The sequence below is a fragment of the Prosopis cineraria genome, unplaced genomic scaffold, assembly GCF_029017545.1.
Source record: "Prosopis cineraria cultivar Desert tree isolate PC_DT_omini unplaced genomic scaffold, ASM2901754v1 PC2, whole genome shotgun sequence".
Taxonomy (NCBI): domain Eukaryota; kingdom Viridiplantae; phylum Streptophyta; class Magnoliopsida; order Fabales; family Fabaceae; genus Prosopis; species Prosopis cineraria.
In genome coordinates this window covers 47323368-47340398 of record NW_026555333.1, presented here as the reverse complement: position 1 = coordinate 47340398, position 17031 = coordinate 47323368, and the positions used below count along the sequence as shown (strand labels likewise).

The 17031-nt window shown below is 28.0% G+C and overlaps 1 protein-coding gene across 1 annotated transcript; it reads left to right on the top strand.

The window, feature by feature from the left end:
• The first annotated feature begins 732 nt into the window (after positions 1 to 732).
• LOC129301943 (NAD(P)H-dependent 6'-deoxychalcone synthase-like) lies at positions 733 to 2210 on the top strand. The gene is made up of 2 exons (XM_054940571.1): positions 733 to 1159; positions 1320 to 2210. The coding sequence occupies exons 1-2, from the start codon at positions 837 to 839 to the stop codon at positions 1942 to 1944; spliced, it is 948 nt and encodes a 315-aa protein (XP_054796546.1). The 5' UTR covers positions 733 to 836; the 3' UTR covers positions 1945 to 2210.
• Positions 2211 to 17031: the final 14821 nt, after the last annotated feature.

The following is a 17031-nucleotide window of genomic DNA, read 5'->3' as shown; positions in this document are numbered from 1 at the left end:
AGCTTTCTAAGGACCTATTTCCTTACTGTTCTCATTTTTTTATTTTTAATTTAAATTATTTTATCATACTGTTTTTAAAATTATTTTTCAAAACAAAACAAAATAAAAATTTGTTTAGTTATATTAATTTGAAAACATTTTTAAATTAAAAAACAGGATAATAGTGATAATTATAAGTGGATAATATGATGGTACAGTTTATGATAAAAATTGATCAAACTAATTATATTTTTCAAGCATAAAATGTACTGTGTTTTAAAAATAAAAAAAACATGAAATAACTTTAAGATGTTTCCCTTTTTTTTCTTTTAAAACAAAATAAAAACAATTTTGAAAATAATTAAATCCACAATACTTGTATAAATAAATTTTTAATTTTTTTGTTTTGAAAATAGACACCAAATAGGTTGTTTTGGCCGCTCATTTGTTTCCATATAAAAACTGAGTTTTAATTCATAAAACATTGATCAGAAAAGCTAATGACAGTAGAAAGATCGATGCATTGGATCAGTGGGAATGAAGAAAATAAACAATACTTCAAGTCAAAAAACTCGAAGCATATTCCATTGAATCAGCTAAAGCATACAAGTCAAAAAAAAGGTGCCAAATACGATTTAAAAAAAAAAAAAAACAAAACAAAAGAAACATACTAAATGTATGCAACGACCACCTTACCACCAGCTACGTACTATGGATATCTCTCATGGAACTCAACTATAAAAGGACATGTTTCCCTAAACTACCTCACCCAAAAGCAGAAAAGCTTATATCCCATTAGCTATACTTTCAATTCTGCTATATATCTTTACTAGTTTATAACTTAGCAGCAACTAAACATGCCAGTTTCTGAGATTCCTTCGGTGGTTTTAGGATCCTCCTCTGGGGAAGTGAAGATGCCAGTGATAGGGATGGGTTCTGCACCAGACTTCACCTGCAAGGCCGACACGAAAGAAGCCATCATAGAAGCCATAAGGCAGGGCTATCGCCACTTCGATACTGCCTCTGCTTATGGCTCCGAAGCTGCTCTCGGAGAAGCCATTAAAGAGGCTCTCGAGCTCGGACTCGTCCCCTCCAGACAACACCTCTTCGTCACCTCCAAGCTCTGGTGCACCAACAACCACCCTCACCTCGTTCTTCCTGCCCTCCAGAACTCTCTCAGGTCTGAATTCTGGGATACTCTACTAATCATAGTATTGAAAACTTGGTCAGGACAAGTTGAATAATAAATTATTTAACCAGTGTCTTGATTGGTTGAATGAAATATTTTATTTACCAGAGTTGGAATGTTGATGATCATGTTTGGTGGTTATGTGGTGCAGGACTCTTCAGCTGGAGTACTTGGACCTGTATCTAATTCACTGGCCCATCGCTGCGAAGCCAGGCAAGTTCGCGTTCCCCATAGAGGCAGAAGACGTGGTGCCTCTGGATTTGAAGGGAGTGTGGGCCGCCATGGAAGAGTGCCAGAGACTCGGCCTCGCCAGGGCCATCGGAGTCAGCAACTTCTCCGTCAAGAAGCTCCAAGATCTGCTCTCATTCGCCACCATTCCTCCCGCGGTGAATCAGGTGGAGATGAACCTGGCGTGGCAGCAGAAGAAGCTTCTGGGATACTGCAGGGAGAAAAGGATAGTGATGACGGCGTTTTCGCCGCTGAGGAAGGGAGCGAGCAGGGGGCCGAACGAGGCGATGGAGAGCGATGTGGTGAAGGAGATAGCAGAAGAGAGGGGCAAGTCCAGCGCTCAGGTTTGCCTGAGATGGCTCTACGAGCAAGGAGTGACGTTCGTGCCAAAGAGCTACAACAAAGATAGAATGAAGCAGAACCTCCACATCTTCGACTGGTCCTTGACTGAAGATGATCATCGCAAAATCAGTCAAATAAAGCACCAGCGTTTGATCCAGGGACCAACGAAGCCCCAGCTTCCAGATCTCTACGATGACGAAATATAAACAGCAAATAATATTTGATTCATCGGGACGTCGTCCACGATGGAGGACCCACAAATAAAACCACTAATATTTCGCGTTCAGTTTATCTCTTCTTTTCTTCTTCTTTGAAGTGGGTTGAGGTGATTGGTTCTGTGTGTATCATGCATATATTCATCTTGACAATGTGATGATACACACGCTCACACACACACAAAATATATATATATATATATATATAATACATACTGTCTTCATCTTTATATATAAAATGTTTTTTAAAACTTTTATTTATTTGCATGATTAGATTAAAAATATCACACACACATATATATTGGGATGGAGAGAGGACGTAATAGTTCTGGAATTGGTAATAAAGTCAATAATCCGTGGTATTCGGGCAGCATGCAGTCGACTTGTCGTTGATAACTTGATCTTCCCTGTCAAAGATTGCAATTGTTCTGTGCGATGCACTAGAATAAATAGAGTAACTTGATAAAAGTACATTGACTTAACCGAATTTTAGTTGAAAATTAAAAAGTAATAAGAGATAAAAGAGAGAGAAAAATGAAGATGATCATATAAAAAGACAATCCAATAGAATCTGCATTATATTCATCGACTTAATATCAAGATTTTGAAAACTCTCAACTTAATTCTTTGAATTTATCATTTTTATATTTTTTAATTTACAAAATTATGCAATTCACTCATAAATTCAAACTAAATACAAACTCAATTAACTCTAAATCAAATCTTATAAAATAAACCCTAAATGTAATTAAATATAATTTTCATAAGTAGTAATCAAGTTACTAATTTTATCTAAAAATATAATAAAATTCCAATTTTACCTCTATTATTTAAAAGAAAAATTTTCAAATTTATATCAAAATTAACTAGAACTAGAATATGGGCAAACCCAAATTAAATGAGTTGGTTTATATAATTGAAAAAAAATATGAATTAGGATAGATTCAACCTATTTTTACATGGATTAACAAAAATGCCAACCGGTTGATGAGTTATCAACCACCCACTCATAATTTTTTTTGCATGAATTTGAAAAAAAAAATGTGCCTAACTGATAAGTTCCAGTATGACATTCACATCTAATAAAAATCACATCATGGATGTATAAAATTGCATCCATTTCATCACCATCATGATTCATTTCAAATTCACTCATAGGGTTGTAGTAACAAAATTCCCTAAATTTTTTATTCTTCAAAGTTGTTAAATTTTTTATAAATAATATGGGTTAAATAGATGAACTCTAAACTATTTAGGGTTAGTTTATGAGTTATCTATTGCAGACCAAAAAATATATTTTTTTTTATTTAGGTCAATTTTTTTAACTCAACCAACCTTTATATTAAGTTTTTTGGACCAACATATATAACTCGACTCATATCTTCAACTCTAACAAAAACTAAAGTTAGTTAAATAATTAATAAAATTAAATTATCTTAAAATTAAATTACTTTCTATTTGTTTTGCTCCTAAATTTAAATAAAAGCAATTTAATATGTATGAAGGATTTTTTAAAAAATTGAAATGGTGCAACTGTTTTTAAAATTTGCACGAGAATAGTTTGGAATTATGCATCAAGACAACAGAGAATAAGTTGCACAAGCAATTAAGAATTTAACATGGTGTTCTAGAACTGACGAATAAGTGGGACAAGACTCGGAAATTACGGCGCAACTTCCTTGTGAATGGATACAGAGAAAAATCAAAAGTTATATATGACGCTTTATGTATGGTCAAATTAAGGATATATAAAAGAAAAGCAGAGGAGTACAATTTTGACGGAGTTAAATATTCTCGTAATTGAATTATAATACAAGCATTTTATATTATTAGTGGAGGTGTTTGGTATAGTGCGTATCACATGTTCATGTAAACACGACCCAGTTATCCTGGATAGTGTATTGTGTGTGTGTGGGTGGGTGGGTGTTATAACTTATTAAGCTCGCCGCACAACGTTATGAAGGAAAATGATTTACAAATTTAATAACAATAATATATAAATTAATGTGGCGCATTTTAGGTTCCACTTGGATAAAACATAAAAGAGTATTTAGTATTAAATATCGTTATGTCTGTTGGCATACGAACATGTCCAGCATCACATCAAGCCAAGAATCGCCTACTCCATCTCCATCATAAAATTAAGTCAAAATCATAATTAAGGACATTCAAAAATTAAAAAACATTTTAGGATTGATCATGGGTTTTTTTTTTAGTTTTTTAAAAAACATTTTGACCAAATTATTCTTGTTAAAAATGTCAATAAAGGTTGTCAAACTTGTAAATTTAAGTAAACTCGTGATAAAAGTGTAAACTTGAATAAGCTTATCTTTGTTAATAAATAACCATTAAAAGTATATAATTAAATAATTAAAATATAAAATTCAATTATAATTTGATTTAAGTATATTTTAAATACAAATTATTAAAATTAAATTCATTTACAGTGATAGATTATCATACTTAACATAGAAATTTTAAAACAGAGCAACTTATTTTTTATATTTTTTGTTTTCTATTTTTATTAATATTAGTTTTTTCTTTTTGAATTTCATTTTTCTTTAACTGAATCATATTGTTTCTATGAACTCAATTTTATACAATATATATCTAACTCATTCAACTCAATAAAAAAATCAATGAATTTAACAAGTTTAACCAAGTTTATATAAATTCTAAGCTTATGAATAAGTCAGTATACAATTTTATAAGTTAAAAATATAAAAAATGATAAATTTAGAGAGTCAACTCACAAATTTAATCTAATTTGTATTTAATTTAAGTTTATGAGTAGGTTGATATAATTTTATAAATTAAAAAAATAAAATTAATAAACTTGGAGAGTCAACTTGAGGATTTATCAACAAAGACGTAAAATTTACTAGTGATAATTTCTTTTGGATCAAGTGCTAAAGCTACTTTAACTAGGCTGGACATTTAATTGAATGGGGTTTTGAAATCATTTTATTTGAGTTGAAAACAATTTTACTCTCAGATTTGCAATAGGCCAATTTAAAATTTATTAGTACTGAAATCATTTTAATTGGATTGAAAATTTTAATTGAGGGGTTATGGAGTCATTTTATTTGACTTGAAAAATTTTTTACCCCCAAACTTGCAAATTTGGTCTCCGATCAGTATTATTGTTAACGCTACGTATAAGAAAGGACCGTAATATTAAAATTTAATTTTATAATTTCGTGAGCTTGGTCGATTATTTGTAATATTTATATATCCTTATTTGTGATTTTTCCTTGAAGGACAGTTGAATCAAATAACAAAAACTAAAAAAAAAAAATTGCTGAGCCTCTGTCAGAATCATTAATAGCCCGATATCGATTTAGTCTGCCATTGTGGACTTTCTTTTGATTAGCAAATAAAATTTGTAATGAAGGTTTTATTTATACCACCTGCTATTAGAAGAACATAACATTGGAACACACCCTAATATTAAAAAAAAAAAAAAACAGCCAAAGAAAGAAAGAAGGTAAAACGACACCCTCATTCAATAAATAAAAGTCTCGCGATTTCGATAATACGTTGAAAAAATTATTAAATCTCATTATTGACTGAGACTACAGAGATTGTAGAAAATGCAGGTGTGTTCAGTGTTGACCAAGTGCTTTACTTACAAGAAATTCTTCTTCATACATGTATAGATAATATTAAAATCCACAATTGTTTGTATAGCATTGTTCGTGATGGCAATATATATGTATATATATATTATTCAAACACGAATTTTTTAAAAAACAAGAGAAGAGAAGAATTGTCACTTTTGAATTGATTACTTGCAAATGTATCTTGAAGTCTCCCACGTGTGATGTAACGAAAATGAAAGGGAAAGAAAAAAAAGGAAAAGGAAAAAAATGTCTCTTACATCACATGAGCATATATATTCAAGAAAATATTATGCGTTGTGAGATAAATATGTAAAGATGCATATAAAGTCTCACACTAGATGTTGAAATTTGTTTAGTTTATGATGGAAAGATGGACTAGTACTTGGGCACGACCATGCGATCCTATCTTTTTTATTTATTTATTCATGTTATTAAGTTCCATGCAACTTTATTTTCATTGTTTTTATTATTTCTCCATGTGTTTTAATAATTTTCACGTTACAAAAATAAATATAATCTTCAAGAAACTTATAAGTATCTTATCTCATGTAATTAAGGTTTTTCTTAAATGGGACGAGATCAAGACACCTCTATTTCATATCCCATCCTAAAAAAAAATCATCACTAAATTTTTGTCTTGTATTTTATCTCGTCTCAAAAGTTGTCTCACCTATTAGGAATCAGGATGAGATTGGAACCAAATAAAAATATTCTGCTATCTCGATAAAATGGACAAGATGGGAAAAATGTTTGGATAATAACATTTTCATTAAAATTTCAAATAATATAACTTATTTAGTTTAAAACTAAAACAATACAAGTATATAAATCATAATAATTTAAAATTAATTATTGAATCACATCAATTATAACTACAAATGTATAATTTAAAGTCAAGTATACATGAAACATAATATATTATGATAGTAATTATAAGTGAGTTTTAAGCTATAAAAGCAACAATAGACAAATCAGGCATAATATTAAGTCATTATCTTTCTTCTTTAGTTAAGAGATGTTAAGCTAATGATTTTTTTAAAAATAAAGCAACAAAAACAATGAATATTATCATTTACAAAAATTATTAAATAGATAGATATAAAAATAAATTATATTAATATAATTAATATATTACAAAAAAATATTACTCTGTACTGTTTACTTTAAGCTATTAAAATTATCGATATAAAAAAATTTAGTTTTTAAAATAAAATTATAATTAATATTATTGGTATAAGAATACATTATATTAATATAGTTAATATATTTAATGCATATTTTTAAAATAAAAATAATATATAATATTCGGGATGGGATGTGACATCCTAAAGGCAATCTTGTGTGTCGTTTTGTAAAATCTCATCTCGATTATTTTCAAATTAAGACAGGACTCTTCTCAATATAATTGGAATGAAATTGAGCAAATAGAGATAGGTATAAGTCGAACGCACCAACATGGATCACACTGGAAAAATATCTAATTTCTATTAATATGTTAAAATTTCACATGACTACTATATTGATATGGATGATTTTCACGGTTTATCTAATTATCTCCTGAAAATTTGCAGGTTTTTTTTTTTAAAAATAGTACATTCTCTAGATTGCAAGAGGTCGGTCGATTTGGAAGAAGAGAAAATATTATGGACCTTGCTTACCTCCTTCGAAGCGTGCCTTCAGTTCCGTTGCACCTGCAGCGGGAGATAAATTTAGACCATACAAAAAATTATGATCCAAATTTAATTTTTTTATTTTTTAAAATAAAAAATCATATAAATTATAAAAATTGTAATAAATTTATTTATCAACAGTCCAAATTTAATATATATATTTCAGATATAATATAATATTAAAATTTTATGATTTTTATAAATTAACTATTCAAATATATTTTAGATAATGCATTTTAATATTAAATTTGTACTATCCATACTAAACTAGAACTGTCCAAACTAATTAAATAGACTTGTTAAAATTTTTATAATTTTTATAATTTTGATTTTAATAAAATAAAATAAAAAAATATTAAATATGAACCATTCAAATAAATCTAAATGATCTTCATTTATTATCCTTAGCTGCAACGGAAGCTGTCCAAATATTATGCTGTGCTTGATTCTCCTTGTATTTGTGCAGCTTGACCACAAATCTTTCATTAAAAAAAAAAAAAAAAATTAATATTTTAGTTCTCCAACTTTTAAGTCACTTGTAACTTAATTTCTTAATTATAACTCGCTGTAACTCAATCCCTCAATTATAACTCGCCTATGACTTAGCCCTCAACTTTTAAATTAGTTATAAATTAGTCCCTTAACCTTTGTTAATTTTTTTTATGTTAACTTATATCTCACATTAATGAATAAGAAGAGGATATTTTAAAATAATATATGAGCATTTTTTTATTTCTCTTATTTGATAAATTTTTTTTTAAAAAAAATTAAAAAATAAAGACTAAGTTATAGGTAAATTAAAAGTTGAAGGATCAAGTTGCAATAAGTTATAGTTGAGAGACTGAGTCGCAGTGAGTCATAGATGAGTGATTAAATTATAAGTGAGTTAAAAGTTGAAGGACTAAAATATTATTTTTTTAAAAAATACAAAAGCACAAAATTCTTGGCAGATTTTTTTTTTTTTTGGCATAGTCTATAGACAGATGTTTTTGGGTAGATGGACAGAATCACCATAGGAACCCATACTACAACACCCATATTGCCGCTAGTTTCGGGTCAAAGAGGGTCAATGCATTGAGTCCAAAACTATCAAGATAGAATTGGGCCCGATAGTTAGTCCCACATCGTCCAAAGGTCCTACCCAATATAGCAACTTTCATACAATGTTATGTAAAGCCGAAAATAAAGGTCCTGAAAGATCAAGCTTTGAAATCTCGTTTAAATAAAAATTTAAACTTTAAAAATAAATTTTTTTAAAATAATCAGGCTTGAGGGCTTGACTTTAATAAGCCTTATAAAAAAAAGCTCGAGCTCGAGCGATCCTTCAAGCCCTAGTATATTATTATTATTATTATTTCTTTAGTGAAACATATGTTTGAAACTAATGACCTATTCACCTGATCCTACATGTATTATATTATTATTAATTTTAATTTATTTTAAAATTAATTTAATATAATTTAATAAATATCAGTGTATATTTTAAAATTTTTGATATTTTTTATTTATCTATAGTTATTATGTTTGTGTATTTAAAAAAATAAACTATTTTTAATCAAGATTTAAATTTTATTACTAGTTGTTTAATTCTAAAAAAATTATGAGAAATTTAATTTTTTTAATTTCAAAATATTTGAATTAATTTATAATGTTTTATTTTATTTTATTTTATTTTATTTCAAAAGGGTTTATGAGCCTGACCCTAAGCTCTTCATATGAAGGCCAGCTTGAGAAACAAGGCTAAAAATAAGAAATTAGACTTTAGGACTCAGGCTTTTAAGGGCCGGGCTCACCTGTATTCCCAACTCTATTAATAATAAATAAATTAAACCTATTTAAAATTGTAAAATAATTTTATTTTATAATTAACAGGGAAGCGGTAAGTTTTTAATAATTCATATGCGGATATAATAAAAAACTAAATTAGTGTGTAGGATAATGTGTAGGCTTGATTATAATATTCAAAAATTTTATTTGATGGTGATATTAAGTTATTAACTGTTATACCGGAATATTGGAACTGAATAATCTAGTAATTTCAATTTCTTGGTAATCAAAATATAAAATAAAATATTAATCTGATCAGGAAAAATTAATCATTTAGTCTTTGAAGTTTTGATTCAGTTTATAACTCAATTTCTAAACTTTATTTATTATAATTTAGTCCTTAAAATTTTAACTTCTTAAATATTGATCCTTATATTTTAAAAATAAAATTATAAAAATTTAAAATATTTTAAAATTTATTACTAATATTTTAAATTACTAAACCCTTTTAATCTTTATAAATATTATAAATATTTAAATTTTAAAATATTTTTTAATTTTATTTTTTAAAATATAGGGATCAATATTTAAGAAGTTGAAATTTTAAAAATTAAATTGTAAGAAAAAAATTTAAGAACTGATTTATAATGAAGTTAAAATTTTAAAAATTAAATTATAATGAGTCAAAGTTAAAAAAATTAAGTTACAATTAAATTAAAATTATGAAAATTAAATAATTAATTTTCCCATCTGACCATACTGTAAACTGTAATAATTGTCATGGTTTATCTACAATTTCAACGTGACAGTGGGGCCCAGTTTAATTTTGTTTCATTTATTATTAAATAGAAAGATAGGAAAAAGGAAAATTGGTGGACAAAAAATAGAGGAAAGAAATTCAATAATATGGAATATTGATAAATTTACCCTTGGCTCCACGAATTTTTTTACCCTTGTCAATTGACATGACACTCTTAAATTTAGTGTTGGAAAAATAAATTCCTAGAATTTTGCTCCCGACAACTAATTAAATTTATCCTCCATAAATAATTTGAATATCTGTGCCTAATAAAACTTATAAAATAGAACATATTTTTATTTCAATTTTAGCTAGATTCGAATGTGTTATTATTTATATTTTTAATATAAATTGGATAACAAATTATAAAATAAAACACACTGTTGTTTAAATTTGAATTTATGTGAAGATAATATATTATGGAATAATAATTTATTGTTTATATTTTTAATATGTATTGGCGACAAAATTTAAAATAATTTATGTCAAAATAAAACAAGTTCTTTATATTTTTACATAAAAGTAACTACATGTAAAAAACATAATAAGCTGGTATTAAAATAACTTCACTGCAATGAATGGAAAAATTTAATTCACATAAATTTTTAAGCGATTGGGTGTTTGTAATTTTAATTTACTCAAAATAAAAATTTTAAAATACGCCAATTCATTATGTTTATTTTAAACATGTACCAGATAATAAATTACAGGATAAAATAAACTTTTACTTATATCATTAACATGCACGAGACTAACAATAATATGCAGAAGATAATAAATTTTAAAATAATTTATGTAGGAATAGAGCGTATTGCTTGTATTACAAGTTTGCAAAAGAGCAAAAAATATTAAAAAAATTAATATTAAAGTGACTTCTTGAAGTAACAAATTCAATTTACATAAATCCTAAAAAGTTAGGTTTTTTTTAATTTTAATTTACGTAAACTAAATAATTTTATAATAAAAAATCTATTGCTTTGATTTTTTATATGGGTAAGATTTACTCCCTCGTTCAAAAATATAAAATATTTTTAACTGAATCTCACCTTTTAATAAAGTAATTACCTACTTTCAAACTAATCCTATCTTTTCATATTTATCCCTATTAAACACCCTATAATAAATATAAATTATTATTAATAGGAGCACTTTTGAAAAAAAGGTAATGATTATATCTCGAAAGACTAAAAATACTTTATATTTTTAAATATCTAACTCCTTAAAAAATGCCTTATATTTTTTAGTGAAGGTAGTATGTATTTAGCCTTATATATTTAAAATACATATATCCAATAAAGTCGTGACAAGAGAATCTTAATATATTAATTAAACTAATAATAAGAATTCATTATCGAATAAATAATCTATAAAAGATTCATATGTATTGATTTAATTAAAAATAAGTATATTAAATATATAAGATTAAGTATATAATTTTTTTTCTTTTTATATATGCGAGATAATAAATTATTAAATAATATAAACTTTTTTTTATGTAGTCGAATGATATAAATTATTGTTTGTATTTTAAGTATGCACAAGAATGATAAATTGTTAAAAAAATAACAAATTGTTTGTTAAAACAATTACTCTATCTAGCGCAATATATAATATCTTCTAGAAATCTTACTTGATTTGAAATATAAGATATAATGTATTTTTTATAAGTATTTTATCAACTATACTACTATTTTATTTATTACTTTTTTTAAAATATGATGCATTGAAGTTCAATCATCATTATCAATGAACTTATATAAAATATTAAATATTAAATGAGTATATAATTGGAAAGAAGTAAATTTTTTTTAAAGGAGATTGAGGTTTTAATTTTATACTTTTTGAGAATTGAAAATTGGTTATCAATGCCCTACATTGTGGTCTAGAGGAAGTATTATCTCCATCCCAATTTATATGATACTTTGGAGGAAGATTTGACATCTCAAAATATAAACACTTTGAGAAAATTAAAGTTTTATTAAATAAGCTTATTTCAATATCACTTTTTATCTCTCTATTAATTTTCATTCCTTTCTCTTTTTAATATATTAAACAAAGTTTGTTTTTAAAAGTTTATATTTTTGTTTTGAAAAAATAAAGTTGATAAGTATGTTTAATGAGGTTTATTAATATATAAATTTTGTATAAAAGTGTATTATATTTTGAAATAGAAGATATGATACAAGGGATGGGGTAACAAATAATGGAATAAAAATATGTTGTTTAACTTTATAATATGCACATGTAACAAATCATAAAATAAAATAAGTTGCTACCCAGATTTTAACTTGCACATGTAACAAATTATAATATGCATAATAATAAAAATATAAAATAAAACACATTTAAATTTGAAATATTTATGGAGTAACAAATTGTCATGCCTTGATCACGGTCTCTCTAGAAAGAGGAATCAATGAATGCAAGAGTTGCCACCAAAATTTTAAAAAGATAATTTTTAAAATTTTTTTAAAAAAACATGATATATAAGAACTTGAATAGAGATCGGGAGTTAATTGTGAATAAAAAAGGTGTTAGGCACTCCATATCGCCTATTTGCGAGAGTGGTTACCCAAGTTAACTGAACAAAATTAATATGGCCTTTAATATAATTTAATTACCATTAATAAAACAAAAACAATTAAAAAAAGAAGAAAAATTAAATAAAAATTTATTTACTTACAAGTTGGATTTGATCTAGAATGACTTAGGATCTACATACCTTTTAGAGGGATGAAAGTATGAGATATTATAAAATATATTGGGTATTTCAAAAGAAGTTATTTATAAATAAATAATATTAATTATCATAACCCCTACTTAAATCTATTTATTTAACTTCATTATTTTCTGCAAATGACTTTTAATTGTGATTAAGAAGTCATTTATCATTATTTGTATGGTCTTGGCCAATAAAAGATAGTGTCAGCATCACGTTTGATAGGTTGAGCCTTTAAGTTATGTTCCTCTCTTCTCTGCTACCTTTTAGCTTCATGAGTTATTCTATTAATTTTTGTCATTCTGCTACATTGCTTTGGCAAGAAGAATCCATTTAATCTTTTGAGTTGCTGCCTTATGGTTAAATAGCTTTTAAGGACAATATCTCTAAGCACAACTCAAATTATATTTTTCATGTTTTATGCAGGTGTTTCCAACAATATTAAAAGTTATTTTCATCTCGTTAATATTTCTCCTCCACTACTCCATTCAACAAAGGAAATGAGATAAGTTTATCTTATGATTTTGTTTCATTTAGTTTTTGTATGTATTTTAGAAATCAACACCGTTCGTAGTTTCAAATGCTTCTCACCTTAATGTTGATCTTTTGTTAACGAGATAAGAAAGCAACGTTATGGGTGAGGATGACATAGAAGCGGACGTTGTTGAATTTTTCTTGGAAGCAAATATTAATTTTTTGATATATGTTATGGTTAAAAATATTGAAAAGAAAAGGGCCCTTGACATTGGAATGGAAGTTGGTCGGCTAGTGCGAGGTTGTTTTTTTTTTTTTTGGCAAGAATGCATGGTGGTATATTAACGGTTATGAATTACAATGATGGAAATTTATTTTGGAAATCTTTCTTCAAGTTATTTGAAAATGCTTCTTATTTTGATTGGTTTTTCAATTAATAATGATACTATAACATCTTTCTAGTAGGTGTTTTTGTCATTAGTTTAGTAAATGCTACTAATAAGGAGCATTATTGTGTTGATTGGTGTGCCTTAATGCATGAAATTATATTCCTCTATAACGGTTCCATATATCTGCCAGAATAAGGTTGAATGTGCAGTTTTGGTTGTGATGGATCCAACTCCGATGCTATTTACAGTGCCAGAGATGAATTGGGATTTTGAAGGAAAATATTAATAATGTAAAATAACTGCTTATGTATGGGAGAGAAGATGATATAGGTGTGTGGTGCGTGGCAGTCAATATTTTTTGGGTAAAATAGCAAATTTAGTCATATATTATTTTTTGAGGAATATCTGGTAGTCTAAACTATCAAATGATATAAAATAAATTACGAACTTTAAAAAATGGAAACATCTAGTAACTCGCCATTGACTTCAGCTGAAGGAAGTTATGTAGAGCCCACAATGACATGCAGCACAATATGGGCATGACACATTGGTATAGTAAAAGTGTAAATTTAGCCATAAACTATTTTTCAAGGAGCACTAAATAGCTTCTACTATAAAAAAACAAATTATCTAATACCTTCCTCTCAATTTTGACAAAATACCATTTATTTTCATAATTATGAGACCCACAAATATTAATCTCTCCAATCTTTTCGCCTTCTTTCTTAGTATCAGCTCAAGGAGAAGAAGTTTAAAAAGTTTTTATCTGAAGACATTCATAAAAATGATGCCAATGAAGTAGAAGCTTGATTTTACTACATATACGAGAAGCTTGATTCTAGCTTAATTTAGCCATGAATTATTTCTTCTATTTTATTAGTGTCATTTTCGTAAATGTTTTCAAATAAGAATTCTTTGAACCCTTTTTTCTTGAGCTAATACTGAGAAAGAAGGCAAGAAGATTGGAGAGATTAATGCTTTGTGGGTCTCATAATTATGAAAATAAATGGTGTTTGGTCAAAATTGAGGGGAAGGTATTGGATGATCTTTTTTTCATAGTAGAAGCTACCTAATACTCCTCGAAAAATATTTCGTGGCTAAATATGCACCTTTACCATGCTGACATGTTGTACTCGTGTCATGCCACATGTTATTGTGGGTCTCACATTACGTCCATTAGCTGAATTTAACGACAAGCTATTAGATGCTCCATCATTAAAAGTTTATGATTTATTTTACACTATCTAATAGTTTAGGCTACTAGATGTTCCTTAGAAAATAGTATAAGGCAAAATTTTTACCTTTACCCATATTTTTTTCATGATTATTTTTGTTTATTACCAACACGTTAATGTTAATATAAAGGTTGATCGAGTTTGTGTTATGACAATAAATTAGTTTTATTTCTAAACATATATGTTTTGTTATTTATGAAACTGAGAATTGTACATGGACACAGGCACTGTTATGAAACAATGAGTTGGATATGTTCTTGGTCTCAAAGTGGGTGCAATACTATTGATTCGCCCAATGATGTTTGTGGATCCAATGGAGGCATATGTTGAGGTAGCGGGTTTTGAGGATGTTCGTAAACAAAATTGGATGTTAGGATGCATGAGTACAAAAGCATAAGATAAGTCATAAGATAAGTCATGGTAAATGTGTGAACATCATTAATATAATGTTCACCTTGACATTATCAAAACAACTCTAACAGCACTATTGTAATAATCAGGATTAATTAAATTCCCTATAAAAGGTTATCACAACACAAGAGTTTTAAAAAATTCATTTCAAAGATTGTGATCCTAAGAAACCCTTTTTAAAAAGCTGTTTGAGCTCAAACTATGAATTAAAACAAATTTAACAAGGTAGCGAAAGCATATAACCCATAAATGCATTGATGGCCATTTTGGAAAATTCCAAAAAGTACATTGATGATACAGGGGCTTCTGAACGAATCGACTAGATGATTTACATACATTGCAGGGCAGGTATCATCCACTATGGTGAATGGCACAGAGGAACTATGTTTCTCTTTGTGCAATGCACCATGGCACACCTACCTTGTGTCGCTGTGCACTCCTACTGTCATTGAAGTTCTGTTACCATGACAGCTCCTCTAGGCAAGAAAAAAAAAATTGAAGCCCTAGTATTGTGATCTTTCGCTTCTTTGTGTCACGCCATCGTGACTCCTGACTCATGGCTCTCGTTTCTCTCCTTCTTTCGATCGTAACCGTATGTCATGAATTGGCCAAATAGCACTTGTGGGGCCCAAGATGAACATGTGACTTGGGAGGTGGTGCTTTGTATGATGTTGTTACGAGTAACTAAATGGGAAAGACACCTGAACAACGTGAAGTCAGGGATATATATTAGGCGAGATTGTTTGTAAGAGTGTGTAGAATTTGTGTTTGTGCTTCTCCTTTCTATTGCTTCTTCCTCTCTAAGCCTCCCTTTTCTCTCTGTATCTTCTCTTCTTTTTGCATTTCCTTTTTTGAGACTTCGTTGTTTTCCATTGTACACGACTTGTGATTGTCATTTTTGAGTTGAACAATACATTGAGTTTGGCTTTTATCATTATTTTTTCTATTACCATTTTTGAATATGTGACAAAGGTGCTTTCATTGAGAGAGTCAACCCCACTTTAATGGCTAAAGACATTGATGAGATCGAACTTGAGGAGCTACATTAGGTAATTAAATAAATGGCTAAAGAGACCAAAAGCTTGATGGCTTCCTGGAAGCAACTTGAGCAGCGCTTTGATCGAATTGAGGTTATGATTAATGCGATTAAACACAGCTCAAGGTTTGATGATAAGCACTTAATGTCATTGACCATCGGAGATATTAAGTTTTCACAAAGTCATCCTACTCTGGCATCAGTCGTTAATGAAGAGATTAGAGTTGAAAGTACGGTCGGGCCTAGCCCTTAAAAGCTTGGCCCTTGTGGGCCTAACCCTTAAGGCCTGAGTCCTAAAACCCGGTTCCCATTTTTAGCCCCATTTCTCAAGCCCGGCCTTTATGTGAAGGGCTCAAGGCCGGGTCCGTAAGTCCTTTTTAAATAAAATAAAATTAACATTATAGATTAATTAAAATATTTTGAAATTAAAAAAATTAAAATTTTCATAATTTTTTAAAATTAAACAACACGCATTTAAAAGTTTAGTAATAAAATTCAAATTTTGGTTAAAAAATAATTCATTTTTTATAAATACACAAACATAATAATTATAGAAAATAAAAAATATCAAAAATTTTATACTATACACTGATATTTATTAAATTATATTAAATTAATTTTAGAATAAATTAAATTTAATAATAATATAATACATGTAGGATCAGGTGAGCAAGTCATTGACTTCAAACATGTATTTCACCAAAGAAAAAATAATAATAATAATATAATTGAGCTTGAAGGGCTGCTCGGGCCTGAACTCTTTTTTACAAAATTTATCAAAATCAAACCCTCAAACTCAATTATTTTTTAAAAAATTTATTTTTAAAGTTCAAACTCATTTAAATAAGGTCCCAAAGCTCGGCTCTTATTTTCCACCAGTTTTAAAAGAGATGACAAATCTTCCAGGAATATCAGTTGAGCCTCCGTCTGCCCGTAATATTCCGTCCGTCGAAGT

Bases quoted from the DNA above. Each gene is read 5' to 3' on its own strand.
- LOC129301943 (XM_054940571.1), top strand. From the start codon at position 837: ATGCCAGTTTCTGAGATTCCTTCGGTGGTTTTAGGATCCTCCTCTGGG. The intron at 1,160-1,319 runs GTCTGAATTCTG...TATGTGGTGCAG, and splicing joins GCCCTCCAGAACTCTCTCAG to GACTCTTCAGCTGGAGTACT.